At 39.3% G+C, this 27,404-nt stretch overlaps 3 protein-coding genes across 5 annotated transcripts; 2 read left to right on the forward strand and 1 right to left on the reverse strand.

The window, feature by feature from the left end:
• The first annotated feature begins 324 nt into the window (after window positions 1–324).
• Window positions 325–6,970, forward strand: LOC146315021 (high-affinity choline transporter 1-like). Its single transcript, XM_084736259.1, has 8 exons — window positions 325–570; window positions 1,359–1,475; window positions 2,817–2,972; window positions 4,391–4,539; window positions 4,673–4,816; window positions 5,022–5,175; window positions 5,628–5,845; window positions 6,033–6,970. Exons 1-8 carry the CDS (start codon window positions 387–389, stop codon window positions 6,585–6,587), a joined length of 1,677 nt encoding a protein of 558 aa, XP_084592385.1. The 5' UTR covers window positions 325–386; the 3' UTR covers window positions 6,588–6,970.
• Window positions 6,971–12,030: 5,060 nt separating this feature from the next.
• LOC146315022 (high-affinity choline transporter 1-like) lies at window positions 12,031–16,723 on the forward strand. 2 transcript variants are annotated; one of them, XM_084735552.1, is made up of 9 exons: window positions 12,031–12,277; window positions 12,564–12,680; window positions 13,276–13,431; window positions 13,734–13,882; window positions 13,976–14,119; window positions 14,417–14,570; window positions 15,136–15,189; window positions 15,307–15,353; window positions 15,596–16,723. In XM_084735552.1, the coding sequence occupies exons 1-9, from the start codon at window positions 12,094–12,096 to the stop codon at window positions 16,154–16,156; spliced, it is 1,566 nt and encodes a 521-aa protein (XP_084591678.1). In that variant the 5' UTR covers window positions 12,031–12,093; the 3' UTR covers window positions 16,157–16,723. The 2 variants fall into 2 exon arrangements, with proteins under 2 accessions (XP_084591678.1, XP_084591676.1); XM_084735550.1 differs by having other exon boundaries at window positions 15,136–15,353.
• A 768-nt stretch (window positions 16,724–17,491) lies between these two features.
• On the reverse strand, window positions 17,492–27,367 carry LOC146315023 (high-affinity choline transporter 1-like). 2 transcript variants are annotated; one of them, XM_084735554.1, is made up of 10 exons: window positions 27,237–27,367; window positions 26,467–26,529; window positions 25,082–25,274; window positions 24,601–24,717; window positions 24,073–24,228; window positions 23,823–23,971; window positions 23,088–23,231; window positions 22,252–22,405; window positions 20,714–20,931; window positions 17,492–19,602 (listed from the first exon to the last, which is right to left on the reverse strand). In XM_084735554.1, the coding sequence occupies exons 3-10, from the start codon at window positions 25,263–25,265 to the stop codon at window positions 19,048–19,050; spliced, it is 1,677 nt and encodes a 558-aa protein (XP_084591680.1). In that variant the 5' UTR covers window positions 25,266–25,274; window positions 26,467–26,529; window positions 27,237–27,367; the 3' UTR covers window positions 17,492–19,047. The 2 variants fall into 2 exon arrangements, with proteins under 2 accessions (XP_084591680.1, XP_084591679.1); XM_084735553.1 differs by having other exon boundaries at window positions 25,082–25,277.
• Window positions 27,368–27,404: the final 37 nt, after the last annotated feature.

Here is a 27,404-nt window from a genome sequence, read left to right on the forward strand (position 1 = left end):
TTGGCCAGTGTAGCATGATGATGTCCACTGTTAGTAATATAGGAATGTGTGTGTGTGTGTGTGTTTGTTTGTGTGTGTGTGTGTGTGTGTGTTGTGTTGTGTTGTGTTGTGTTGTGTTGTGTAACCATCTACAATTGCTTTTGACTGGAGAGTACTGATGTATCTTTAAGATGTAGGCTTTCCTGTTTTTTCTGGAATGTGTCACCCCCCAGATGACAAGAAAATCAGGCATTTTCACCAGAGGGCACTAAGTTATCAACATGCAAGACATTGTTGCTTTTCCTTTTGTTTCCCCTTGGATCTATCCACCCTTTGCAAAATACTCAAGCGAGTCAGTCACTCAGTCAGTCAGACATCAGCTGGAGAAGCCAGTCAGCTGGACCATCATGGCTGTTAACATCCCAGGATTGATAGCGATGATGTTCTTCTACCTGCTGGTCCTTGGGATCGGCATCTGGGCTTCTTTCAAGTCCAAAAGGGAACAGAAGAAAAGTGCAGCCACTGGAATGGACATGACCCTGCTGGGAAACCGGAATATTAGTCTGGTGGTGGGGATCTTCACAATGACAGGTGAGGAGAGCAAAGCTGATAAAACTAGGATTGAATCTGTATGACTGTAAACTACAAGAACTCCTGATTGTTAAAGACAAATATTTATAAGAATATAAGATCTTTTGAAACTGACATGTCTGTGAATAGAAGAACTGAAGCCAGTGGTCTGGACTAGTTAGTGAAGGGTATGTGGTGAGGTCTACATGGTCCTAATCCACCTTTTTCCTCCTGTTCCTGCACTGTTAAATAATAAATAAATAAATAAATAAATAAATAAATAAATAAATAAATAAATAAATAAATAAATAAATGTCAGAGACATTATTAAAATAAAAATTTATTCATTAGAATTTACATATCTTTAAAGCAAAAGATTCATTGACTGCCAAATGACAAACAGGATTTTGTGATGATGAACAATGAACAACTTCTGCACTGAAAGTGCTGCACCGAGTTCTCACTCAAACGGCCCACAACAGCTAAACTATGAAATATTAACAATGTGGTTGTAGGTTATTAGCAGGAATGAGGACTGTGACAACAGGATAACACTTGAGTGTGTTCCGTGTGTGTGTGCATAACTAACGGACCTGCAGTTTGTCTGCAGCTAATCTCGCATACCACTGGACCAGTCAGCCACATTTTTTCAGTGCACATTTGTAACTGTATGCTGAAGTAACTCTGTGATTCACTGTGTCTTTTTTGTGGAGTGACAGCCGAGGCCTGAGGATCACCTTGGAAGTTAATGATTTTTAATTATTACCAAACTTACTTAATTCCTTACTGTGTGTTTATCCATCCTGCAGCTACATGGGTCGGAGGAGGCTTCATTGTTGGCACAACTGAGATGGTGTACACACCCTCTATGGGACTAACTTGGACACTGGTGATGTTAATGGCTCACAGCTCAGCTTTTATTATGGGTAAGAGGTGGAAATTACATCTGACATGCGTAACAAAGCAAGACTCATGATGACCCAGGAAATTCCATAACTTGACATAAATTAATTGTTCTGCATGATGCGTTCTCAGTCAAGAGTTGGTCAGTTATATTCACTAACCCTGAGATCGACAAGATGCATATTTACGGAATACGGTTGCTAAAATCTGCCAAAGGTGCCAAAATCTGCAGTTCGTCAAGTCACCACTTGAGGCTGATTCAAAAAGCCAGTCAATCCATAAACCCCCACATTAAAATGCCCAACTTTACCTCAGAAATAAACATGTTTACAGCCTGCCTTCAAACTATTTAATGCACACCTACTCATTGATTATCTCGCTTACACCATGGTAATTTGCCAACAATATGAAATAAAAGCATTCTCAGATTTTTTGGTGAAAATATTGCACTATTGAGTGCTACAGAGTAAGTGAGACCTTACTGTTGTCGTGAGAGTTAATAATTCTAGTTCCTGTTCTAGTAACTGTTTCACTTTTAAGTCACTGGGGAACAAAACTCAGCCAGCTTGCCAAAAGTTTTTTTTTTTTTCATTCTCCTTTTCAAGATGTTCCTATAGAACAGACTGCAGTGGATCATATAAAAGGTGGCACTTCTGCTCAACCTTGTTAATTCGTCTCTTGTCATCCCTTTCAACAGCTTTGATGAGGAGAAAGAAAAGAAAAGTTTAGGACATCACATAAATTTTAACTGAATGAAATAGATTGTAGGTGCGTGAACCTTTGCTAAAATAAATTTGGTGTGATCAGTTTTATTGTTAAGTATAAACGCACCCAGAACGTGACTTAAAATGTTTTATTCAACAGATATGTCTTCAAATTCGTGTCAATAAAATGGAAAATGTAAGCATAAGAAATCATTAAGACTTTACAAACATTTTTGTTGTTGCAGTTTGAAATTCACATTTAACAACTCATTAAAAGAGAGAAAAAATATATAATTATTATATTAATCTGCGCATGTAATAATAATTTAATTGTTTTTACTGGTAGCTGTTACTGACACTTTTAAACATAACAATTAAATTGTTATGCTTGGCTTTTTGTCCATGTCTCTGTGTGTTTTGCTTATGTCTTCTGTAATGTGATGTGATTCTCTGTTGTCATGTTTTAATTGCTTATGCTGACTGTATTTGCTATGTGTTCTAACCGGTTAAAAAATATCAGTGGAGGGCTGAAATTAAATTAATTTAAAAATGCATCTTGATCTTTACACCTCATATGTTTTCTTCTTATTGTTTTGTTTTTCCTCTCTTGATTTTTTTTTTTTTCAAATTGCGATGTTGTCCATCCTCTTTTAAATCAAGGTGGCTTACTGTTTGCTAAGCCGATGAGAGAGAGAAAGTGTATGACGATGATGGAGCCTTTTCTTACCAAGTATGGAAAAGTATTTACAGCTGGACTGAGCCTGGGTCCACTTTTCATCGATCTGGTCTGGGAGGCTGGAATACTAATTAGTTTAGGTAAAGTATATGCACTTTAGTTGCACATATAGAGCATTTCAAAGTGTGTGTTTACAGTTCTTTTATCTTTCAACCCTCCTGTTTTGTTCTTTTCGGCCAACACTCATAGTGTTCCCGGTCACTTTTGACCAGGATCATTCTATTCCATTATAAATCTACAATAATCATATATTATCCTAATGTTGTATTAGATCTTTTTATCAACTTCAGTTCTTGTGAACATTACAAGTTTTGACCTTGTATTTGCTGTGTATGTCCTGCAGGCTTCATTTATTATATAGATATTATTTTGACTATAACAAATACCAAGATGAAACCTACTGTAAGTCACATTTTTGAAACCAGTTAAATTTTCTAAACTGTGGCACAAAATAACTTTTGTGTTCCTGGTAAAAACTGACCGGTATGATTTCTTCATTGAAAACAAAAGCCCACATGTACACAGAGAAAGCTTAGCTATATTACAAAAGTAATGCTTGAACCATACAGTGTATGAACATATCTACAATTTTCTCATGTAGCTCTGAAAAGACAGTGCCACAGTGTCAAACCAATGATCCTCAGTTTTTTGTCCTCTCATGCACATATTGGGCAATATACTGAGGTCACTGCAGAGCTTGTTTTTTGTTATGTCTTGGTGCACACAGTTGGCATCTCCTTCTTTTGCCTCTTCCTTCTCTGGTTGGCCTTCTCACTATCAGCCTGGCTTCTCTCCTCTTGATCACCGTCATGGACAAATATGAAGTCCAGAGCTTCACGTGCAGTGTATCTCTGGCCATCATGCTGCCACAGACTGAACTGTGAGCAAGGCCTCAAAAAGGTTTTATATACCACAGCTGCAAGACAGTTGTATGATTGAAAACATTTCGCAGTTTTGTTTTTAACAGGTGTGGTTCCCACTGGCTAAATTAAATCATTGAAAGGTTCCCCTGGGGGTTGAAAAGGAAGCCAAAAAGAGTATGTGTGTGTATGTGTGTGTGTCTGTGGTGTGTATGTGTGTGCGCTCAAAGACACCTGTGTGTAAAAGTGTAGTGTAGAAATGTGCTCGAATGTGTTTTTATAAACTAATTGTAGACTTACCCATTCATTTCCAGTGACTTTTCATTTTTGACCAGGAACACCACAAAACACACAAATTTTTATAAAAATATTTAAAATTTATTTCATGTGTTCAAATGCCAGGTGCGAACAAAGTCATGGAACCTCATGACAAACGGATGAAATTTACTGCACTTTTTTATAGGGGAAACTTGCAAATCGGTCAGATTTGACCGGAACACAACAGGAGGGTTAAGTAAAAGGAGGGGATACATGGATGTAAATTCTTATCTACACTGTGCAGACAACAATGAATATGAACTGGCAATATGCACACAAAGACTGTTTAGAAAATTATACTGATAGAACGTGTCTGACAGGAGGAATCATGAGTGTCGTCCTGGATCTGCCCTACACTTTGTGCGTCTGGATCTCAGCTGCCATCACCATTATCTACACACTGCTGGGAGGTCTCTACTCTGTGGCCTACACAGATATTATACAGCTTGTCCTCATATTCATCAGCATGGTGAGTTTGTTATACTTTTACTTTTTATACTGTGTGGCTTTTTGTTTTAAGGACACTTTTATACAAGGCATCGGCAAGTCCAGAGGACACCTTTATAAGTTGTGTTAATCATTTACATTTTATTTGTCTGCAGTGGGCCTGTGTTCCCTTTGTTTTGATGAATCCTCACTCTTTAGACATTAGCCAGACCCTGATGAACAACACCTTACATGCTCCCTGGATTGGCACACTGGAGCTGAAAAAGGCCGGGTTAATGATCGATGACTTCTTTTTCTTTGTAAGGACGCAACGATACTTGTATCAAATGCACTTCACTCTAGTGTTGATAGAAATGTCCAGAATTATGATAAATAATATTTATTTTATTAGTGGACTGTTTTTCATGGCTAACATCACATTACCATTCCCATAGCAGGCACATGTTTTGAAGCATTTATCCAAAGTGGATGCCACATTAACCAACTAACTGTTTCACTTTTAAGTCACTGGGGAATCTGGGATGTCAGATCTTCCACCAGCGGACGCTGTCAGCTAGTTCCCCACTCACGGCCAAGCTCACATGCTTCATTGCTGCCGTCATCATAATTGTGTTTGGAATACCTCCTATACTGCTCGGGGCAGCTGCTGCATCAACAGGTAATCATGTAACATGTTAGAGCATGTATAAAAAAATCTCACACAAGATCCCCCTTCATTATGGTGATCTACCCAGGCAGAGTACAGGCTGCATCCTTGTTGAGGATGAGAGACATCCTTTTGATATACGAGGCAGCAAGGACCCTCCCTTACATACTGTGTGGGATGCACATATTCAGTAAGCATGTCGTGACTGGTCTGCTACTTCCATGCAAATGTTGTGTATGATTGGAGAAAGCTATCAGCCATAAAGTCCATTAGAGGGCTCCCTCTGTGCTATGCTATGGTTGACATTATCATACCTCGACCAAGGTTCAAGTTCAAGTTCTTTATTGTCATATAAACAATGATTATAGAGAAGAAGTCATTGGCAATGGAATTATTTGAAGTTCTCAGTCTCCCACCAACAATGTTCATGAAATAGTCTTTCCTTCTTTGTGTTCATGCCTCAGATTGGAACCTGACCACCTATGGTTCTCCATCTCCATATGAACGTGGGGAAGCAGCACTAATTCTTCCAATCACATTGCAGCACCTCAGCCCATCCTTCGTCGCCATTATCGGGACTGGATGCGTGGCCGCTGCTTCAATGTCATCATCTGACTCTTGTTTGCTTTCTGCAGCTTCTGTCTTCACCTCCAACATCTACAAGAACATCCTGAGGCCCCAGGTGAAATTCTAATGTCTCCACAAACCAATAGTGCAGCCAAAAAGCTGATTAAACAATTATTAACCGTTGTGAATGTGTGACTTTGGAGGAGAGGGAAGGGGAGTGAAAAACAGAGAGAGGTATTTGACAGTTTCATTCATCTCTGTCTCAGCTACTTGTTCTTCTTCCTCTCTACTTTCTTCTTCAGGCATCAGACAGAGAGATTCAGTGGGTGATCCGTGTTTCTGTGGTGATAGCGGGACTACTTGGTACGTCACTCTCCTACCTGAGAAACAGTGTCCTACTGTTCTGGTTCCTTGGTGCAGAAATGTCCTTCATCATAATCTTCCCTCAACTCATCTGTGTCCTCTACTTCAGCATCTCCAACGGTTATGGAGCTATTCTGGGCTTGCTGGTGGGAGTTGTGTTAAGACTGCTCAGTGGAGATGCATATCTAGGGTTAACACCAGTCATACACTTCCCAGGATGCGCTCTTGAGGACGGTGTTTATGTCCAGTATGCACCAGTTAAGACCATCTCCATGATGACTGGCATTGCTGCCATTTTGTTGTTCTCCTACCTGGCTTCTGTGCTCTTCAACAGAGGGCTGCTACCTGAGAGGTGGGATGTGTTCAAAGTGAAAACCCAGCACTCACCACAACCACTGACACCCATAGGTGGCACCACGGAGCATAATCAGAATCTGAATAGAAACAACTCTCAGACTGAGGCATCACTGCCAATGATTAGCACTAAGTTTTAGTGTTCCTGTGTGTACGGGGGTACATCACGATTTGATTTGATTCCAATTTAGAGGGCTACAATGTGATGATAAAACGATTCTTGATGCATTCTGATGCATCAAAATTTTAAGGTTTTCAGTGCTGGTGGGATTGTATCTATCTGCAGCTGTTCATGCTCAGCTATTCTCAAAAACTCAGGAAGTCACCTAGTTTAGAAGTAAACATGATGGGCATGCTACATTTAGGGGTGGGAATCTTTTTTGTGTTACAAGAGTTTGCCTGTTCCTTTCAAAGAAAGTTAGGGTTAGGGTTAGGGTTTTAGGGCTTTTTCTCTGGGAACCGCTTGGTTAGGTTTAGGAAAAGATCATGGTTTGGGCCAAGATAAGTGCTTTATGTAAGTCACGTGACAAGACACGTGACACATGTTTTCAAAAATACAGAGCGAGCACATTTTGGAGACCATGAAGAAAGTTTTATCAGGAGTGTAACACAAAATAAAAGCAATGGAAAGTTTCTTGTCTGTCTAATTGTCTTCCCTTTACTTGCTGCCTCTCCTTCTCCCATCTTTCTCTGAGCTGTACAAGGTGTGAGTGGAAAGATAAAGGGGGTAGATGGTCAATTGTTTTCATAAATTATCCTTGGGTGCTAGTCACTACATTTCACGGACACAGTGATGCGATCATATACAGCTCCTGATCTTTTAACAGAGTAACTTTTGGAGCAGTAGACACCCAAAGACTACTATCACATGTTGGTTGCTAGTATGTAAAATTTGTGCATATATACTGTAAAATACAAATGTAACATGCAGATTGTAGCAAAGTAGCAAAGGCAAAGTGGAAGCAAAGAAATTAATAATAAGAATAAGAATAAGAATAATAACAATAACTTTATTTATATAGCACCTTTCATACATAACATGCAACTCAAAGTGCTTTACAATGTGGCATTAAAAATGACAACATAGGCAAAAACAGACAAGACAGAAATACATAAAATCACAATAATAACACAAAATCAGAGTAAAAAAATTTTTAAAAACAGGCATTAAAAGACATAATGGAGGATAGAAAAAAATAGAAATGATTCTTAGTAATATAAGTTCTAATAAATAAGCGGGAAAATGCTGATAGTAAAAAAAATGACAGACCAGGGTAAAAATCTATTACACTAACTAAAAGCTTTCCTGAACAAGCAGGTTTTCAGTTGAGTTTTAAAAGTGCCAACAGAGCTCGCATGTCTGAGATAACTGGGTAGAGTGTTCCAGAGTCTTGGAGCATAGTAGCTAAAAGCAGTTTCCCCACTTGTTGTGTGGGCTACCTTAGGAACATTTAAAATACCAGCGTCGGCAGACCGGAGTGCTCTTGTTGGTTGATATGGAATTAAAAGGTCGGAAATGTATGAAGGTGCTATATTGTTAAGAGCTTTATATGTGAGTAAAAGAACCTTAAAATCAATTCTAAAAGAAATGGGGAGCCAGTGCAGGGAAGCTAAAACAGGAGTAATGTGATCTCTTTTCCTTGTCCTTGTTAAAAGTCTAGCAGCAGAGTTTTGGACCAACTGAAGTTTTCCAATCAGTCTCTTTGGTAGGCCAGTAAGCAGTGCAGTTGCCCAACCTGCTAGTGATAAAAGCATGTACTAATGTCTCTGCATCCTGCTTTCCTAAGAAAGGCATGACTTTGGCAACATTCCTCAGGTGAAAGAAGGCTGCCTTGGTCATTTTGCTAACATGGGCTTCAAAGGTTAAGTCAGAGTCCAAGATGACACCAAGACTGGCAACTTGTGATTTGGTTTGTTGAGCCAAGTTTCCAAGTGTGTTAAAAACTGCCTCTCTTTTGCATTTTGGCCCTAGCAGTAGTATTTCTGTTTTATCTTCATTTAGTTTCAAAAGATTGTAATTCATCCAATGTTTTATTGCTTCTAGGCAGACAATTAGAGAGGGAAGGGCATTCGGGTTGGTTGACTCAACAGAGATATACAATTGGGTTTCATCAGCGTAGCTATGGAAATTATGCTGAATTTGTTAATAATGTGACGTAATGGGAGCATATATAAGGAAAAAGCAGGGGACCAAGACAGCTTCCCTGTGTGATACCAAAGGGTAGATGGTGTTTCACAGAGACATGATCACCCATACTGACATAAAAACTCCTACCAGTTAAATAAGACCGAAACCAGTATAAAGTGCTGCCAGAAAGACCAACCCATCTTTCAAGACGATTGATTAAAATTGAATGATCAATGGTGTCAAATGCTGAGCTTAGGTCCAAGAGGATGAGGACTGACACTTGATTCAAGTCAGTAGCACGTCTGAGGTCATTCAGTATTTTGATTAGAGCCGTTTCTATGCTATGATTGGACCTAAAACCAGACTGAAACTTCTCAAACATATTGTTCTCATTGAGAAATTTGTTGAGTTGATTAAAAACTATTTTCTCCAGGACTTTACTCATAAAAGGCAGGTTAGATATTGGCCTATAATTATTGATATTGTCTGCATCAAGATGTGCCTTCTTCAGTAGAGGCTTCACTTCTGCTGTCTTAAAGGCATTGGGAAAGATTCCTGTTTGAAGTGAAGTATTAATTATCTTTAATAAGGAGGAATACAAGCTGTTGTATATGTTCTTGAAGAGTTTGCTAGGGACAGGGTCAAGACCGCAAGTGGAGGGCGATGTGCCAGTAACAATGTTAAGAAGGTCAGTATGGGAAACACTAGCAAAACATCTTAAGACTGGGTGTGTTACAAATGTTATCATCTGTACCACTAATGCCCGACCTGATCGAGGTAACTCTATTTTTAAAAAATATAGCAAACTCCTCACATCTCTGGGCAGAAGCTTCCATGGGGCCAGAGGGAACCTGGTGTAGAAGTCTACTGATGGTTGAGAATAGGACTCTAGAGTTTCCACTGTTCTTATCAATGATCTTAGAGAAATGGAGCCGTCTCTGTGTGCAGACATTTTTATTATACAATAAAAATGTTTCTCTAAGGATCTTGTGGTGTACCTCTAAATGGGCGTTACCACCCGTTCAGCACTACTGGCTACTGTCAATGGCAATAAAAACAACTCTGAGATTGTATGAACAACTCTCATAGTTTATGAAGTGAGTGCATCATCAATGTGCAATTTTCAATTTTCATTCAAAATCACAAATTCATTCAATGAGTGATTTTTCCTATAATTTGTTGATCATGATTATGATCATAATAAAATACAGGACAAAGATTTTAGGCAATTAAAAAATACTTTGTATAAACTTACTCAATATTTGCAATTTTATCAACAAACTCAATTTGCAAACATGATATCTGCACAAAATTATTGCTGGAGAACTGAGCACTGAGAAATGTTTTAAATTTAAATTGTACTTTTTCAGTTAAGAGTTTTGTTCAGTTTTTGTTCGTAAACAATATAACAATATAACCAAAATAAATCCCTTTCATTACACACAATTGTTTGTGAAAAATAAAGTAAATAGTGTAAATTTAAAAAAGTGCAAATAACTAAAGAAAAGCAAAAACTACTATTGGCTCTCATTCATGACCCCCAAACCCCCAAAGCCCTCCTGTGTCCAAGGCATTATTCCCTGATGTCCCCTTCTGGGCCCTTTCACCATGTTGAGAACTACAGATTTATAGGTTTTGGTTCAGAAATAATAACATGTTTACATTTTTCCCTTTTATTGCACTTCTTCTCTAACTTACTAACTGTCCTGCCTTTGAAAAAATTCTTTCATAAAAATAACTCCAAACGGTGCTCCTCTTCCTATCTGCCATCATACAGCCAGCAGTGCGCTGCTGAGTCATGTGACTGCACACCGGCAACAACTCACAGCACAGCAGGGGAGGAGGGGGAGGGGCAAAGTGAGCATGAGCCAAGTGAGAGGAGCGGCGTTTGCACAACCACTATGATGTAACAGGAGTTGTGTACTGAACGTAGAGAGCAGAAACTAAAACTTAAATATCAATCTCATCACGCAAGTATTGATCAATACCGACACCAACGTTGGTATCGATACCATCGATATTTAAGATCGATCCGCCCACCACTACTGCATTGCAATGCTCATTGCATCCTTTCCATTAAAAAACAAGGCATGTAATTTTCATGCAATTAATTTACAACTTAATATTTTTCTAACCTGTATTCAAATAATGCAAGCTTTCATACCAACAATGGAATTTCACAGAGAAATATTGGGGCTTGTATATTTTAAGAGCAAGGTCGATTTTTGACCAACTATACCCAGTGTTGTCCTTATAAATCAAAGTGAAGCTCTTAGTTTAGCAGGACAGATTTGATGCTTTTGAAAAAGATATCCTGATATTGGTCTGTTCAACCAGGGCCTTGCTGTGACATGGTTTGACATTTCTGTGTCTACTGGCAAGATGGTTACCAAAGATAAAACAAGATTTCAAAGAAACAAGGCAAGCACATTTTGCAGACGTTGGGGCAACATTAACAGAAGAGTAACAGAATATAAAAACTATGGAAACTTGGAATCCCTTTACTTGCTGTCTGTTCTTCTTCATCTCTCTCTGAGCTGTCAAAGGTGTGAATGGAAAGTTACAGCGGGGTGGATTATTGACTGTTTTCATGTTTTAACGTGAGTCATTCACTCAATCAGTCAGACATCGGCCACTGGAGAAGCCAGTCAAAGCCCTCCATCATGGCTGTTAACGTCCCAGTGAGTTTTTTACTCATCAAGCCAGTCACTCAGTCAGTCACACTTCCACTGGTGGGGAAGCCCATCAGTGCACCATCGCAAGTCTAGTTGCTAGATTTACTGTCAGTAAAGCAATAACTCGCAATTTCCACCAGGTGTGGCCGCTCCAGGCAGTCGGAGAGATTTGCAGCATTCTAGACTATGCTTGTGATTCCACCAGAAGCGCCGAGGTGCATTTCAGATGCTGCCCAGAAGCGGCTCGGCGCTCCGCTCCATGGAGAATATGCACTGAGTCTATTTTTGACAGATACCGCATCAGTTAGCACAGAGCAGATTGAAGGGGCAGGAAGTCAGAAACAGAAAAGCAGGGAGAGTACAGTTAAATTTCAAAATAAAAGAACCTGTGCAGACTTATGATCATAAAGACAGACATAAAAGAAACTATTTAACCACATAGCCTGCTTATCCATGGTAGAAGCACAAAGAGCAAGGAAAGAGGACCTAATCAACAAAATCTGAGCAAGTAAACATAATCAAAAAATTGCAAAATTGTTGCTGAAACGCTTCTGCAATGCCGCTGGTGGATGCAGCATCAATGCATATGACAAAAATCAGAACAGACGTGCCACATCTGGTGGGTTGCTCAAGATAAGTTATGGTGTCTGGTTTCAAACCAAGAACTGCAGAGAAGAAAAGCAGGTATTTTAATGAGGGGCGTGGTTTCAACATAAAGGATGTTTGGCTTTTCTTTTTTCTTTTTTTTTTACTTGGATGCATCAACCCTTTCTGAAATTCTCAAGCGAGTCAGTCACTCAGTCAGTCAGACATCAGCTGGAGAAGCCAGTCAGCTGGACCATCATGGCTGTTAACATCCCAGGAGTGATTGTGATGATGTTCTTCTACCTGCTTGTCCTTGGGACCGGCATCTGGGCTTCTTTCAAGTCTAAAAGGGTACAGAAGAAAAGTGCAGCCACTGGAATGGACATGACCCTGCTGGGAAACCGGAGCATCAGCTGGGTGGTGGGGATCTTCACAATGACAGGTGAGGAGAACACAGCTGACAAAACTAGGATGAAAACAGTCTGTGAATTACAAAAGTGATTATTAAGGAAATTATATACAAGAAGATGAATATCTTTAAAATTATTTTTTGGAGAGGCTTTCAAATACATTTCTCCTCTGCTCAGCAGTCAGTAGAGACAGAGAGACTAATTAAGTGACTGTAAAAAAGCCCGGTCGGCTCCTCTGTGGTCACTGCTGCACACAGAGTAAGTTATTCTAACTTATTCTGACTTAAACAAATTTCTTGTGTCTTTTACATCCTGTAGCTACGTGGATCGGAGGAGCCTTCGTTGTTGGCACAGTTGAGATGGTGTACACGCCCTCGATGGGACTAACCAAGGCCCTCGTGATGGTAACAGCATACAGCTTATCTTTTATTTTTGGTAAGAGTTTAAAATTATATCTGACAATGTGTCTTCATGTCTATCTGAGGAAAACTGGAATTACTGTATCTTAATAATGAACTGGGCTCATAACATTAATGAAACCCTCCAAAATTCTCTCATGACAGCCAGGCTGCATGTTCACAGATTACTATTAGACACTGTTGCCCAAAACGCTGCAGACCTCCAATATTGCAACGGACTTAAGTGAGGGGACATGAGGGAGTGTTTTCACACTTTATGTGAAGACATCTATATCTCATTTGTTTTTTATAAACTGTAGCAAATTGTGAAGGGGTTGTCTTTCAAAGTGACATCAAGTTTCAAAACATGTGGTTGGAATGCCACAGCAAGACAAGACAGCATCTTGCTGACAGCATCTTGCTGCCTGGTCTTGTTCTGATCTGCACAAAGGCAAAATTAGAAAAAAATCAGTTCAGAGATAACTGACTGAACCTCAGGGCATCAACAGAGTCTGCTATTTTAATACTAAAAGGCTGAGAATAAACAGATATATAAAATCAGCTTATTGCGGCATGTGACACGCTCCCTTGATTTATTAACTTTTGATGTTGTCTGTCTCTTTTAAATCAAGGTGCCTTCGTGTTTGTCCAGCCAATGAGAGAGAGAAACTGGATGACAATGTTGGACCCTTTTGATGTCAAGTATGGAAAAGTAGTGACAGTTGGACTGAGCCTGAGTTCACTTTTTCTTGATGTGGTCTGGATACCCACAATACTGATTAGTCTAGGTACAGTATGTGTATCCACTTTACTTCCATATATCACTCATTCTCACTGAATAAAATCAACTTTAAAACAAACATGATTAGAATAGCACATTTTTATACAGGTGTTATCAGTAAGTATTGTTAGTTTTAGATTTTGATGGCTTTTAACACATTTTTAAACAAAATAAAGCATTTTGTACATAAAGAATAAGTTTAAAGTAAAAATAAAAATGTAATTAGAGTGTTGATAAGTTTTTAGGACAGATACGACTTACTGCAATCAATATAAACTGGTAATATCCACACACAATATTGTTTGACAGGAGGAGTCATGAGTATCGTCCTGGATTTATCCTATTCTGTGTGCATCTGGATCTCTGCTGCGGTCGCTATTATCTACACACTGCTGGGAGGTCTCTACTCTGTGGCCTACACAGATGTTATACAGCTTATCCTCATATTCATCAGCATGGTGAGTGTGTTAGACAAGGCACCAACAACTCCGAAAGACATCTTTTTAAAAGTTGTGTGTGTTTATCTTGTGTGTTTTTATTTGTGTCTGCAGTGGGTCTGTGTTGTCTTTGTTCTGATGAATCCACACTCCTTGGACATTAGCCAGACCCTGATGAACAACACCCTACACGCTCCCTGGATTGGTAGACCAGAGCTGAAAAAGACCTGGATAATTATTGATGACTTCTTAGTCTTTGTAAGGAAACAACAATACAGCCAATGTCAAATGCATTAACTGTAGATATTTAAATAATTATGATAGATAACAAATGTTTAAGTAACTGTTGAGACTAAAGTATCTGCAACAGTATGATATGATAAGTGTCAAGGTGAAACCAACTATCTTCAGACTGTGGTTGTAAAGTTTAAGAGAGCTCACTCTTCACTGTACGGATGCTTCATTGCAAACAGCAGGCAGACATTTTACAGCGTGTACCAAATGTTGATGCCACACTAATGCTTAAATCAGTGAACAAACTGTTTTACGTTTAAGTCGCTGGGGAGTATGGGATATCAGAGCTTCCACCAGAGGACCCTGTCTGCTACTTCCACAGCTACGGCCAAGCTCACATGCATTGTTGCCGCTTTCTTCTTGCTTGTATTTGGGATACCTCCCATCCTGCTCGGGGCAGCCGCTGCATCCACAGGTAAGAACAACTTTCACTTCAGGTGCCAGTTGGGTCAACTGAGTCAAAAAGTCTTAGTGCATCCACAGTTTTGATACCAAGGTATTACTAATATTTATATATTAACTTCAGTTCAGACAGATAATAGGCAGAAGATTAGGATATCTGCTAATCTGAAATGATGCAACAGCAATTTCTGGTTATACATGTAATAGTATGTTTAGGACTTCATACTTTATTTGGATTGGATTGAGAGGACCTTTGCCAATGTAACAAGGGTGTAATAATATGAAGCTTTCATGAAATTTCGCAATGAATTAGTTTTGTTTATGCGTGCGTTCATTGTACCTGCTGATGTGATTGCATCTGCATCAATCCAAACGCAAGAATCCTAGCTTTCGTCCTATCTATCTATCCTAGATATAGCAACATGTTCCCATGACAGTGATTTCTGGCGGGCGCAGTGAATCTCCTTCTCCTCCTCAGAAGAGTTTTCATTTCAGGTGGCGAAGAAAATTAGTTAGAAATAGTTAAGAGTTAATGTGACAATTTTTCAGTCTTTATTTCTTTTGTGTCCATGTTTCAGACTGGAACCTGACCACCTATGGTTCTCCATCTCCATATGAACGTGGGGAAGCAGGTATGGTTCTTCCCATCGCCCTGCAGCACCTCACCCCATCCTTTATCTCCATTATCGGGATTGGATGCGTGGCCGCCGCCGCAATGTCGTCGTCTGACTCTGCTTTGCTCTCTGCAGCTTCTGTCTTCAGCTCCAACATCTACAAGAACATCTTGAGGCCTCAGGTTAAAAAAAATCACTTGTTACTTCAATTTACCATGTCAGAACAAAAAAACTGCATAAACTACTGTTTGCTATGAAGGTGTAATGTTTATTTGGAAAGAGAGGCAATGTGTGGTGGAGAGTGTAAATGGAATAAACTGGCATGGAGGAGAAACAGTAGGAAGATGAGTGAAAGAAGTGTTTTAAAACAGGACACTTAGTTATTTGCTATTTACCTGTTCTTCCTCTCTAATTTCCCCTTCAGGCATCAGACAGAGAGATTCAGTGGGTGATCCGAGCTTCTGTGGTGATAGTGGGATTATTTGGCACATCGCTCTCCTACCTGAGAAACAGCATTCTACTGTTCTTGTTCCTTGGTGTTCAAGCATCCTACGTCGTAATCTTCCCTCAACTCATCTGCGTCCTCTTCTTCAACATCTCCAACAGTTATGGGGCTGTTATGGGCTTGCTGGTGGGACCTGTGTTAAGACTGCTCAGCGGAGACCCCACTCTAGGGTTACCACCAGTCATACACTTCCCAGGATGCACTCTTGAGGATGGTGTTTATGTCCAGTATGCACCTGTTAACACCATCTCCATGATGACTGGCATTGCTGCCATCTTGTTGTTCTCCTACCTGGCTTCTGTGCTCTTCAACAAAGGCCTGATACCTGAGAAGTGGGATGTTTTCAAAGTAAAAGCCCACCAGGCACCACAACCTCTGACACCAATAGGTGGCGTCACAGAGCCTAATGAGAATGAGAAATTGAATAGAAACAACTCTCAGACCGAGGTATCAGAACCAATGATTAGCACAAAGCCTTAGCGCTCCTCTGTGCTGCTCACCAGGCACATGTCTAAAAGAATTTTTGTCTTTCTGATTGGCTTCTGCATTGCATAGCTCATTGCACAGAAACATTAGGTTTTCTAGGTGCCGAGAGAGTTTATTTAAATATTTAATCTTTTTAATAAGGGTGTGCTGTTTCTGTAATTGCCATATGACCTAAATGCTACCGAACAGCAGGGGAAATTCTTGTTGGTTTTTGATGGCATTAAACATTATAATTGTGCAGTACAACAGAGATCAAATATTTTGTGAATAAACCAGAAGCATGATGTTAGCAGCTACTTGTGCTACTGACTTTGTCCCTTTTTATACAATGTCAACATCCCAGGGCGTCTTATAGAGCCATGGATATGTTTACACTGAAGTCACTAGTCACTTTCAGCTGCTAACAGGTACTGTGCACATCTTCTATGAGTTGGTATGTGACGAAATGGCAATGAGACTGTATTTAACCCAAGTATTTGCAGCGTGGACTGCAAATAGTACAGGTCACTGGTCCAGATGTGGTCCCAGATGAAAAGATTCTGCTGGACACAACTGGAAAACATTGTACTGTGATTGGTAAGGCTGTTTCTAAGCGATGAGACCAGTGATCGTCACCCCCGCGGGTCCAAACCAATATGAAAAGCGTGCATAGAGATGCACAGTCTGTCCACCCTGTATATATACTCCTAAACAGAGTTCAACTGAGGATGCAACATATGTAACAGAGGCTGCAATGCATCTCTTCCACCCCCGTAAAACTGAGCTTGGCATTAAGTCTTGTTCAATTTTTAAGATGCTCAGGATATGTGATGGTAGGTGTACACTTGCCAAGTAAAAATTCTTTTCACCCTTTTCCGACAAAGCATATCACTGTATGTTTAAGGTGGAGGATGTTTTTGTTTTTCCTTTACTGCTCTCTGGAATGTCATCCATCTGTTTCAAAATAGCACCTGTGTTTTTCTTCCTGGGCCACAAATGTATGAAAGCAGGACAAAGGTTATTCAGAGACAAAGACATGCATCCAAACTGGTTCGGAGCAAAACTACTTTCAGCTAACATTTAATTCTCCGCCACTGATAACAGGTAACCTAAACACACCTATGACATGAACTCACTCTGACTGTTCTCACTACAGCTGATGTCCTCAGCCTCAAGACAAGTATTACATTTAAACATAAGATTGCTTTAAAAAAATCGATTGTATCCACATTTTGGTACATGGAACCTCATTCTAACTGAAACATGCATTTCCTAGTTCCCAAATAATAACATTATCATAGATGGGTACATTTTTGGATGTGTCACTGTCAAAAAAATCACATCAAGAAATGTGAATATACTGTGTTTGACTTATGTCTCTGTCCTCAAACTAGAATCTTACATTCCACCTTGGAAATTTGAAAGCTTTATTACCTAATTTTGTGATTCTTGTAACAGTTATTTATTGTGTCCTTGTTTATTGTGTAGTTGTGCTTCTGTTTGGTGATTGTTTTCTTGTGAATGTTTCTCTCTTGGAAAAGAGATCTCAATGAGTCTAGTTGATTAAATTAGGATTAAATAAATACAATAAAACAAATATACAGATCTTGTCTTTGCTTTTAATTACAGATACATAACTTTTGTTTATTTGAAACATAAGTGTTTTATTTGTTTATTTGAAAGAACACACCACAAGACACGCAGGACAAACTTCTTTCCTTGGGTTGTGATGATTAAAGTTGATAACATCTGAAAAATGTGCATAATATTTTGCAAAAAACACACTATATGAAAATAATTTTCAAATGTGAATTAAAAAAACTGCATGTGAGACTGTGGAAACATGACAGCTTCGACCTTGTTAACAGGTCATCAAGTACATGAGATTCTAATACAGGAAGTTTTTTTTTTTCATAAACATTTGTAATTAATTCCCAAACATTCAACCCTGATTCCAGTAGAGTAGAGACCACAGTGAAAAATGTAAATCAAGTGCCTCACCTTGTGCTTTCTTGTGAACCCTGAATGAAACTGTTAACCTGTGTGAGGCTCCAAACAGGTTTTGCCCGTGTGTTCCACAACTCTCACAGTTTCTGTTGCCCCTGTCCCAATTTGTTTGAAATGTGCTGCAGGCATCACAATTAAAATAAGCATTTATTACAAAAATCAACCAGGTAAAACATCTTTTTACATGGTCTTTGTGTAATTTTCAGTTGAGTATATTTCCAAAAGGATTAGTAAATTGTCACATTGTTTTATTTGTGTTTTACATGGTGTCCCAACTTTTGGATATAGGGTGGTAGTTACTGTGTAAGTACACAGCAGTTATTCCTGCAAAAAGTGAGAAATTCACAAATATTCTTATCTTAAAGGTTTTGATTGTAACCTGCTGACTCGAACAAGTTGGTTTCACTATATAGAAGTTTAGCTACACATATTAACTAAATACACAATCAACTATTAAACACTGATAAGACAGGATTCCTAATAATTCTCCCTTTACAACACATCCTCGCACCTCAATAGTCAATGATTCCCAAAACATGGCTTGGTTACTCAACATAATCCACAGACCTTGTGGTAAGAAGTTACATGTAGGAACTATTTTCTTTCTAGCAGATTCTAAAGTAGGGTCATGATTTTTGGAAAGACACAGGCACAGTTTGGTTAAGTTTGGGCAACAAAACTACTTGGTTAGGTTGAAGAAAAAGTGATGGTTTGGGTTAAAGTACACTGCATAAGTCAATGTACACGTGACATAAGTGATGTAAGGTAAGTTAAGTAACTTAAAATAAACTGTGACTTTAGGCTCGACATGGGACACACCTGGTCCCCTGTGTGAAAGTCCTGTTTGTTTGTCCCATCAATAAAGCCCACAAGTTCGCCGTCACATGTATGCAGAGCATTCAACACGAGGTGTTCATCATTGGCTCTGAGGCATCTTGATGAGACTCATCAAACTTCTCCTTCTCATTACATCCTCTGGCTTCATCTGTAGGTGTCTGAGGTTGTGGTGAGTGCTGGGCTTTCACTTTAAACACGTCCCACCTCTCAGGTATCAGGCCTTTGTTGAAGAGCACAGAGGCCAAGTAGGAGAACAACAAGTTGGCTATGAAGGCAGACAGCATGGCGATGGTCTTAACTGGTGAGTACTGGACATAAATACCATCCTCAAGAGTGCATCCTGGGAAGTGTATGACCGGTGATAATGCTACTGATGGCTCTCCACTCAGCAGTCTTAAAACCAACCCTGTCAGCCAGCCCACGACAGCCCCGTAACTGTTGGAGATGTTGAAGAAGAGAACGCAGACAAGCTGAGAGAAGATCAATATGTAGGTAATCTCACACCCAAGAAACACCAAAACTATGATGCTGTTTTTCAGGTTGGTGAGCGATGTTCCAAGCAGGCCCCCCACGACCACAGTAGCACGGATCACCCACTGGATTTCTGTTTGTGATGCCTGAACAAAAATAAAAAATCAAGAAAAAATAAGTTGCAGTGAAGCAGTGAGGCTGAGGTTTCACATTCACATACAGAAATAGAATAGAATAGTTTTGGGGGTTTTTTTGGAGTGGGGTTGTATGAAGTATTCTATTATCAGTGTGTTACCTACAGTAGATGCCAGTCAACCAGGCCAGCTGGGGACTAATACAGACATGGACGATACACATTTGTGACTAAAAGGGACATACCAGGCTTATAAACCCATCTGCGGTTCTATAAGACGCTGCAGGCTGACAACTTTTTACTTTTTCTCCATACATTTTAAGACAAATATCTGTACTTTCTACTATTTGTGTTATTTCTGTTTTAAAGCATTTGAGAGGAATTATTGATTATTTTTCATCATCATTGTGCACCACCTTCACAACATCAAGACTGATTTCAACCTAAATTGACAGCAACACATGAAAAAGACCATTCTCGTTAAAGCTATCCATGCATCTTGCCCACAACAGATGGAATGAGACAAAAATGACATAAAAAACACAACAAGACAAAAAATGTAATATGACAAAAATTAGGAAACGACGAACAACATGTAACAGAAAAAAAAGTACATTAAAAAACATTTAAAACAATCCTTTAAAACATCAAACATACAATTCCACAAACTAATCAATGGAGGCAGCAGTAGTCGACTTACTCCCAAGTTCCGTGAGGTAAAAATTATGTTTGGTATATTTATATGTTGTCAATTTCTCTATGTGGCATCAAGGTAAAATGTTAGTATAGCTTTCACTTATACTGGTATTGATTTTTTTTTTAGGTGGCTAAAATACATTTTGCTGCAGTCGACCATCTACTGTAGGTAATACACTGACTGTGGATAAGTACTTCATGTAAGCCCATTTCAAAACACACAAACTATCCCTTTCTCATTCTGCTCTCCTACTTTACCTTATGCCTTTTTCCCCACTGTGCTGCTTCATTTTGAAATATCTGAACTCTCCTGCCCTCCTTTCCACCTCTTTTCATTTTCTCTTTTAAGATTTTCAATTTTTTGTGAAAGTAACAGGACATTTTCTCTCCTTTTTTGTGATGGAACAACTGTTCCCTTTTTTTCTCACCTTAGGCCTCAGGATGGTCTTGTAGATGTTAGAGGTGAAGATGGAGGCCATGGAGAGCAAAGCAGAGTCGGCTGATGACATAACAGCAGCAGCAATGGCTGCAGTTCCAGTGATAGAGATGAAGGTTGGGGTGAGGTGGTGCAGGACGATAGGCAGGACCATAGCTCCCTCCCCACGTTCCAGTGGAGACGGAGAACCATAAGAAGTGAGGTTCCAGTCTGCCATGTAAAAAGAGAAGACAAACAAATGACAGATAGACCAAAGTGTCCTCCTCTGACTGATGTCACCAGGAACTCTGGCTCTTTATTATCTTTGAATGTTTATGAAGCAGCTTCATTAAGGCCGGGGATTCACACAAATGTTTATATTATAAACATAAGTTAAGACCAGGTGGCATCCTGTGGGGCTTAAAATTAAGCAAATGAAGAAGTGCCAAAAGACGCAGTCCCTTGTTAAAATACCCACCATTACAGCTGACATTAACATGTTTACAGCCTGGTTCAAAAAACAGTCTTGGTGTCTAGAGCTAGTTCCCCAGTTCAAGACAACTGTATGTTGGTTCAATTTTTATATAAGTCACCTGTTTAAATTAGCTGAGTGAGCACCGTGAGACATAAATAAAAGCAGAACGCTGAATTTGATGCCTGCAACATGTTCTTAAAAAGTTGTGACAGCAGCATGTTTATCACTGTGATACATCACATTTTCTTTTATCAACTCTCTGTCAGTGTTTGTGAACTGACAACACTAATTGTTGAATTTTCCAAAGTGAAATTCTTTCTCATTCTTGCTTGATATACGACTTCAGGTGCTCAACAGTCCGGGGTCTCTGTTGTCGTGTTTTGTGCTTCGTAATGTACCACACATTTTCAATGGGAGACATGTCTGGACTGCAGGCAGTTCAGTCTAGTACCTGAACTCTTTTACTTCGAAGACACGCTGTTGGAACACGTCCACAATGTGTCTTGGCATCGTCTCACTGAAATAAGCAGGGACGTCTCTGAAAAAGACATCGCCTGGATGGCAGCATAAATCACTTCAACACCTGGATGTTCCTTTCACCTTTAATGGAGCCACAGATGTGACAGTTACCCATGATGCCATGGACATGAAAACACACCCCTACCATCATGGCTGCTGTCTTTTCAAGTTAGAGCTGGTAACATTCTGGATGGTCCTTTTACTCTTTAGCCCGGAGGACACAATGTCCATGATTTGTGAAAACAATCTGAGATGTGGACTTTTCTACTTAACTTGCACTTATGGATGCAGCGACAAACTTTGTTTACCGACAGTGGTTTCCCAAAGTGTTCCTGAGCCAAGTGGTTTTAATGCAGTGCTGCCTGAGGGGTCAAAGGTCACAGACATTCAGTGTCGGTTTTCTGCCTTGCCCTTTACATGCAGAGATTTCTCTGGGTTCTCCAAATCTTTTAAAGATATTATGGATTGTAAATGGTGAAATCCCTAAATTCCTGCACTTTGTGTTGAAAACTTTGTTTTTAAACTGTTCAGTTTATTTTCTCAGGAGCTCTTAGTACCTGTGGATAAAGCCACTGCTCCCATCAGCATAGGAGGTATTCCAAATATCGTGATAGACACAGCAGCAACAAAGCATGAGACCCTGGCTGCTGATGAGGAAGTAGCAGACAAGGTCCTCTGGTGGAAGGCCTGATATCCCAGGTTTCCCAGTGCCTTCAAAGTAAAATAGTCAATTATTAGTTTTTTTTTCAGAATCAATCTGTAAAAGCTGATCACATTACATTTTGAGATTTTATACAAGAAAACAGGGCTGGTAAATGACAAAAAGTTCATGTAACAGATAACAAATACTGATTATTTAATGTGCATGCATGTGGTTCAAAATGGCTCAGTTAAATAAACGTGTGAAAATAGAAAACAAAGAGGAAAAATATCTGCTATTGGACTCTTTTCACTTCTGCCATTAAGAGAAAAATATCTCGTTTTCACAGTCCACTAATTGAGTGTCCAACACAAGGAAACAGAAACTTAATTTTGTTATTTATTATTTATAATAAAAGTAATGCTACTTTATATATAATCATCAATTTTGCTGCTTTTATCTCTTTTATATCATCTTCGGTTCAATAGATTTAGAGAAAACAAGTAATTTGAAGACATATCAAATAATTTTTGTGCCTAAAAGTGACGTTTAGCATCACACGAGACACAAAGGCCAGTATCCTGAGTGAAAATCCTGTTTTTGATCCATTAATCTGCTACAACCACCTTGCTTAGTGGCAGTCTACACTCACACTCGCAGTAAGCTCACACCACATACTGAGGAATTACTGGCAATCTAGTACACATTATCTCTTTAGACTGGAGAAAACCACGTTTGTCTTTCTGAGCTTACCAGAAAAAGGAAAGTATCGATGTGTGTCCAGGCAAACTTGCTCTCCAGTTTGTCAGTCCACGGTACCTGAAAGGTGTGGTTCAGAGCTGTCTGGGTAATATTCCCAGAGGAGGGGTTTATCAGGACAAAGGGGACACAGACCCACTGCAAAGACAAGGAATACATGACAGCAAGTAAAGTTAAAAGACGTGTCCACATTTGTAATGAATGGTCAGTACAACTGAGGCAAAGTAAATGAATCATGAAAGTGTGTGTGTTTTTCAGTTTACCTGTCACATTAGGTTCTTATATCAGCCTGCATGAGTAAAGCTCACATTTTAATGCCTAACATCAGATTTTCACACAGCCACACACAGAAAGTATAAGCATGTGTCCTCCAACAGTTGAGTTATAAAATCAATGGACCTGCGGAGCTTCTCTCCCCAGGATGCAACAGCGCTGCAGACGCTGTCAGGCGTCACCTGCGCTGTGCACTCCTTCATGTGATGAATGAAGGATTCATTTCAGCCAAAACAGAGTTGGTGATCATTGGAACAATGGTGAGTTTTATTTTGTTTCTGTTGAGTTTCAGTGAAGCTGACACTCAACATTCAGTCAGGTGTAATAAAACCATGCAATATCAACATCTTCACTCAGGTGTGTATATTGTTCCTATTTTATGTGTATATATATCTTGACTTATGTTGCCCCAATGGTGATCAGGACAATGAAGAAATAAAAGTTTAGGATCCTCACCATGGTGATGAATATGAGGATGATCTGTATGATGTCTGTGTAGGCCACAGAGTAGAGACCTCCCAGCAGTGTGTAGATGATAACCACAGCAGATGAGATCCAGATACTCACAGTGTAGGACAAACCCAAAATCACATTCATGGTGGAACCTGTAATGCAAACATACACGTCTCGACTCAACTGTGCTTCACCATGGACTCGTTTCAGCAGTCTCTGTTGCGGTTGTCGGTAAAGTGTTCACATACTGTACCTAAGCTAATTAGTGTTCCAGCCAGCCACAAAATATCAACCAGAAGGGAACAGAGTGACTGAACGGCCATAAAGGCTTTTCCATACTTGATCTGGAAAGGGTCTAACATGGTCACATACTTGTTGTCTCTCATCGGCTTTGCGAACACGAGGCCACCTTAAAAACAAAAAACAGACAGACAGATTGGCATGCTACCTGGTGTAAACAGGACATGTATCTGGACAGCAGAGGTGGGAAGTAACTAAGCAAAAATTCTTTACTGTACTTAAGTAGAGTTTTCAAGTATCTGACAACTTTTTACTGGCCCGTCATCAGGACCAGTCACGCTGAAAACCGGCCAGTTCCAGTCTCTGGCAGGGCTCCAGCTCTCTTAAGATATCCATGGGACAAACCAAGCCTCTCAGAACAACACTGGACTGTGAAGTGATTCTCACTCAGTGGCCTGATCTGTCTTCTGATTGAAGTACTGTTTGAATTTGTTGTTTAAAATATGTGGACATTTGTATATTATTATCATTTAATACTTACCAAAAATAAAGGAAATAGAGAAAGCTGATAACAAGATTATCGCTGGCACTAGTCCCATAGAGGGCGTGTACACCATCTCAGTTAATCCCATGACAAAGCATCCTCCAACCCACGTGGCTACAGGATGGACAGAAACATACAAACACAGAAATGAGTTCACAGGTGAAACAACTGCAGTTTAGATGAAAATGAACAAATAAGAGGAAATGTTGGTTAACAAGCTTTACTGCATTTTCCTCTGTAGAGAGTTCAGTCAACCCAGCACTGACAACTGTCAACCAACCTCGATCTACTGGTCCTTTCCAAACAAATAAGAAGGCTGCCAACTCTCTGCTGTGTCACCACCACCGCCTTTAACTGAATTAAAATTAATTAGATTCACATTACACAACTGACTCTAGCTTGAAGTGATCCACCAAGTCTTTCCTGTTTTAGTGTCTGTTGTGATAAGTTCAAAAAGTGCAGCAGTAGCATCTGTCACCTGTCATTGTGAAGATCCCCACCACCTTTGTAATGCCTCGGTTCCCCAGCAGGGCCATGTCCATTTTGTCAGCCGCACTTTTGTCTTCCTCTCTTTTGGACTTGATAGAAGCCCAGATGCCGACTCCAAGAACCAGCAGGTAGAAAAGCACCATTGCTATCGCTCCAGGGATGCCGACAGCCATGCTGGAAACCTACTGAAAAAACAATGATGATGTCACCTATGTCAAAGTGCACTTATCAAAACCACCATTACAAAGTGCTTTACACATAAGATACAGCACTAAAATACACAGTAATGTATACGTAAACAAGAAGGCATAAGGAATAAAAGAGGAAAGAAACTTAAAAACAATTAAATCAAATATATTTAAAAATCCAAAATAAAACACCAGGAATGCAATTTAGAAACAATTGAACAATGAAACTTCAAATACATACAGCAGAGCTAAGTGCAACATTAAGAATAAGGTACAGTGTAACTGTGTAACAGTGTAAGATGACTTGAAATATTAAAATTATAATAGATGTTGGCTCTATGCCGAGCTATTTTGGAAGCTGTTACATTTCCTTGAGGTCATTGAGTGTCATTAGACAAGCCTGAATTCACAATCTACCTGCTACCATGTGTTTCTGAGTAATTGCAAATTTTTGGAAAATTTTTGAAAAACAGAATATTAATGGGGAAAAGATGCAGATGCATTGAATGACTGAAATGCCAAAATAATTTTTAGTCTCCACCAAGGCGTTTTCAAGATAGTTGCGAAGATGTAAACTTGACCATTACGGCGCCAGCTTGAGGTCAGTGATTGTCATTTTTGTTGCCTGAGTAGTGGGTGGAATTTGCGTGAATTTTCGTGTTACAGTTTTGCTGCACAAACACTTTCAGCAAAGAAAACTAAAAAGAAGAAGACAGAAAGAAAGAACAATCAGAACAAAAATAACCTCAGTGAGCAACGCTGCTTGGACCCCTAATCACTTCTCAAGGCCTTCCTGCATACAGCTGGTCCCCTTTGACTGTGTAATACTGGTACTATTATCATTATTATTGTTCCTATGTCTGTATGTTCATCTGCACTGGAGTTACAGCTTTCCCCTGACTGGAAGGTCAGTAATGTGTTCTCTTTTCTCGGTTTTTGTTAGGACTCACTGTCACATTCTGTACAATTTGGAATCTATTAACTGGTTTCTGTTTCCTCTTAAAAATACCATTACAACAGTCCAACTATGAGGAGATGAAAGCATGAATATCAAACAAAATAATGAAAAAAATCTCATCTAGAAGTTGATCATAATGACAGTAACTGTTAGTTGAAACCTCCTAGTGAACATATGATGATATATGGAGCAATTGATACACAGAACGTAGAGGAATATGTCTGTTACCTGTGGCTTGATAGATGTTCAGTGCAGCAGGACAAGTATCCCAAATACAGGAAGTTTCAAGGGCTGTTGACACAAGACATTCAGAAGGACAAATGAACTTAATCAGCGTTTTACAAACTGTAAACCACTACCCCACTGCTGGAACAGAGTCACTGCAGAAAGGGTGTGACTGACCAGGGATAAAATATGGAGTGAAACTAAGTGGTCAGGCTGCCTTAAAATTTTGACTGTATTTAAAGAGAAGTTGAGGTAATTTTGTTTGTTTGATTCTAAGAACATTTTTTATTTTCTCATGCCTTGACAAGCGATGCAGGATCATCAAAAGTTAACAGACAACACTAGGAAAATTACATTTTTGTGCTTTTACAAAACTTTCATCCTTAATTTAAAAAGGGTTTGCATGGTTTACAGTTCTCTTGAACACGGGAACCATAAACTTTTCTAATCTCCAGCATTCTGGAATCAATGAAAAAGATCACTTTGTGGTAAATTAATAATATTTTTAAGAAAAATTGTGTAACTCATATAAAAAACTTCACTGTAGATGCTACTGTAGACATTTACTTAATAAATCAAGTTTTAAACTTTGCAGGAGTAAATGGCAAGCCATTAAAATTTCATTAATTATTGCAAAATTTAAAACAGTGGGAATTCTGCAGGATTATGGAATATTTTGCAGAGCAACGGCTTAAAAATCTTTTTGCTTGCAATGTGCAGCATTACAGTATTTCAGCACTTCATGCACAGCATGACTATGTAACTACTGTTACCATGAAAAGAGTGCTGCCAGGGTCAAAACTTTTCCGTTTCCCAGAATAGCAGAATTTACAGGCTCTATTACTGCAATGCAATGGACACACATTGCAAAAACAGTCACAGCTCACACTGAAACTCGTGTAAACAGGCGTCAGACAGACTGTCAGGTAGAGCAGCAGGTT

The sequence above is a fragment of the Lutjanus erythropterus genome, chromosome 14 (assembly GCF_056507025.1).
Source record: "Lutjanus erythropterus isolate fLutEry1 chromosome 14, fLutEry1.hap2, whole genome shotgun sequence".
Taxonomy (NCBI): domain Eukaryota; kingdom Metazoa; phylum Chordata; class Actinopteri; order Lutjaniformes; family Lutjanidae; genus Lutjanus; species Lutjanus erythropterus.

What these genes read in the sequence shown, in the direction of transcription:
- LOC146315021 (XM_084736259.1), top strand. Translation starts at nt 387, where the DNA reads ATGGCTGTTAACATCCCAGGATTGATAGCGATGATGTTCTTCTACCTG. An exon ending in TGGAATACTAATTAGTTTAG is followed by an intron (nt 2,973 to 4,390) that starts GTAAAGTATATG and finishes CGTGTCTGACAG; the next exon opens with GAGGAATCATGAGTGTCGTC. An exon ending in TCCTCATATTCATCAGCATG is followed by an intron (nt 4,540 to 4,672) that starts GTGAGTTTGTTA and finishes ATTTGTCTGCAG; the next exon opens with TGGGCCTGTGTTCCCTTTGT.
- LOC146315022 (XM_084735550.1), top strand. Translation starts at nt 12,094, where the DNA reads ATGGCTGTTAACATCCCAGGAGTGATTGTGATGATGTTCTTCTACCTG. An exon ending in TCCTCATATTCATCAGCATG is followed by an intron (nt 13,883 to 13,975) that starts GTGAGTGTGTTA and finishes TTGTGTCTGCAG; the next exon opens with TGGGTCTGTGTTGTCTTTGT. An exon ending in GGCAGCCGCTGCATCCACAG is followed by an intron (nt 14,571 to 15,135) that starts GTAAGAACAACT and finishes TCCATGTTTCAG; the next exon opens with ACTGGAACCTGACCACCTAT.
- LOC146315023 (XM_084735554.1), bottom strand. Translation starts at nt 25,265, where the DNA reads ATGGCTGTCGGCATCCCTGGAGCGATAGCAATGGTGCTTTTCTACCTG. An exon ending in TGGAACACTAATTAGCTTAG is followed by an intron (nt 23,972 to 24,072) that starts GTACAGTATGTG and finishes TTTGCATTACAG; the next exon opens with GTTCCACCATGAATGTGATT. An exon ending in AGACCATCCTGAGGCCTAAG is followed by an intron (nt 19,603 to 20,713) that starts GTGAGAAAAAAA and finishes ATTTTTGTTCAG; the next exon opens with GCATCACAAACAGAAATCCA.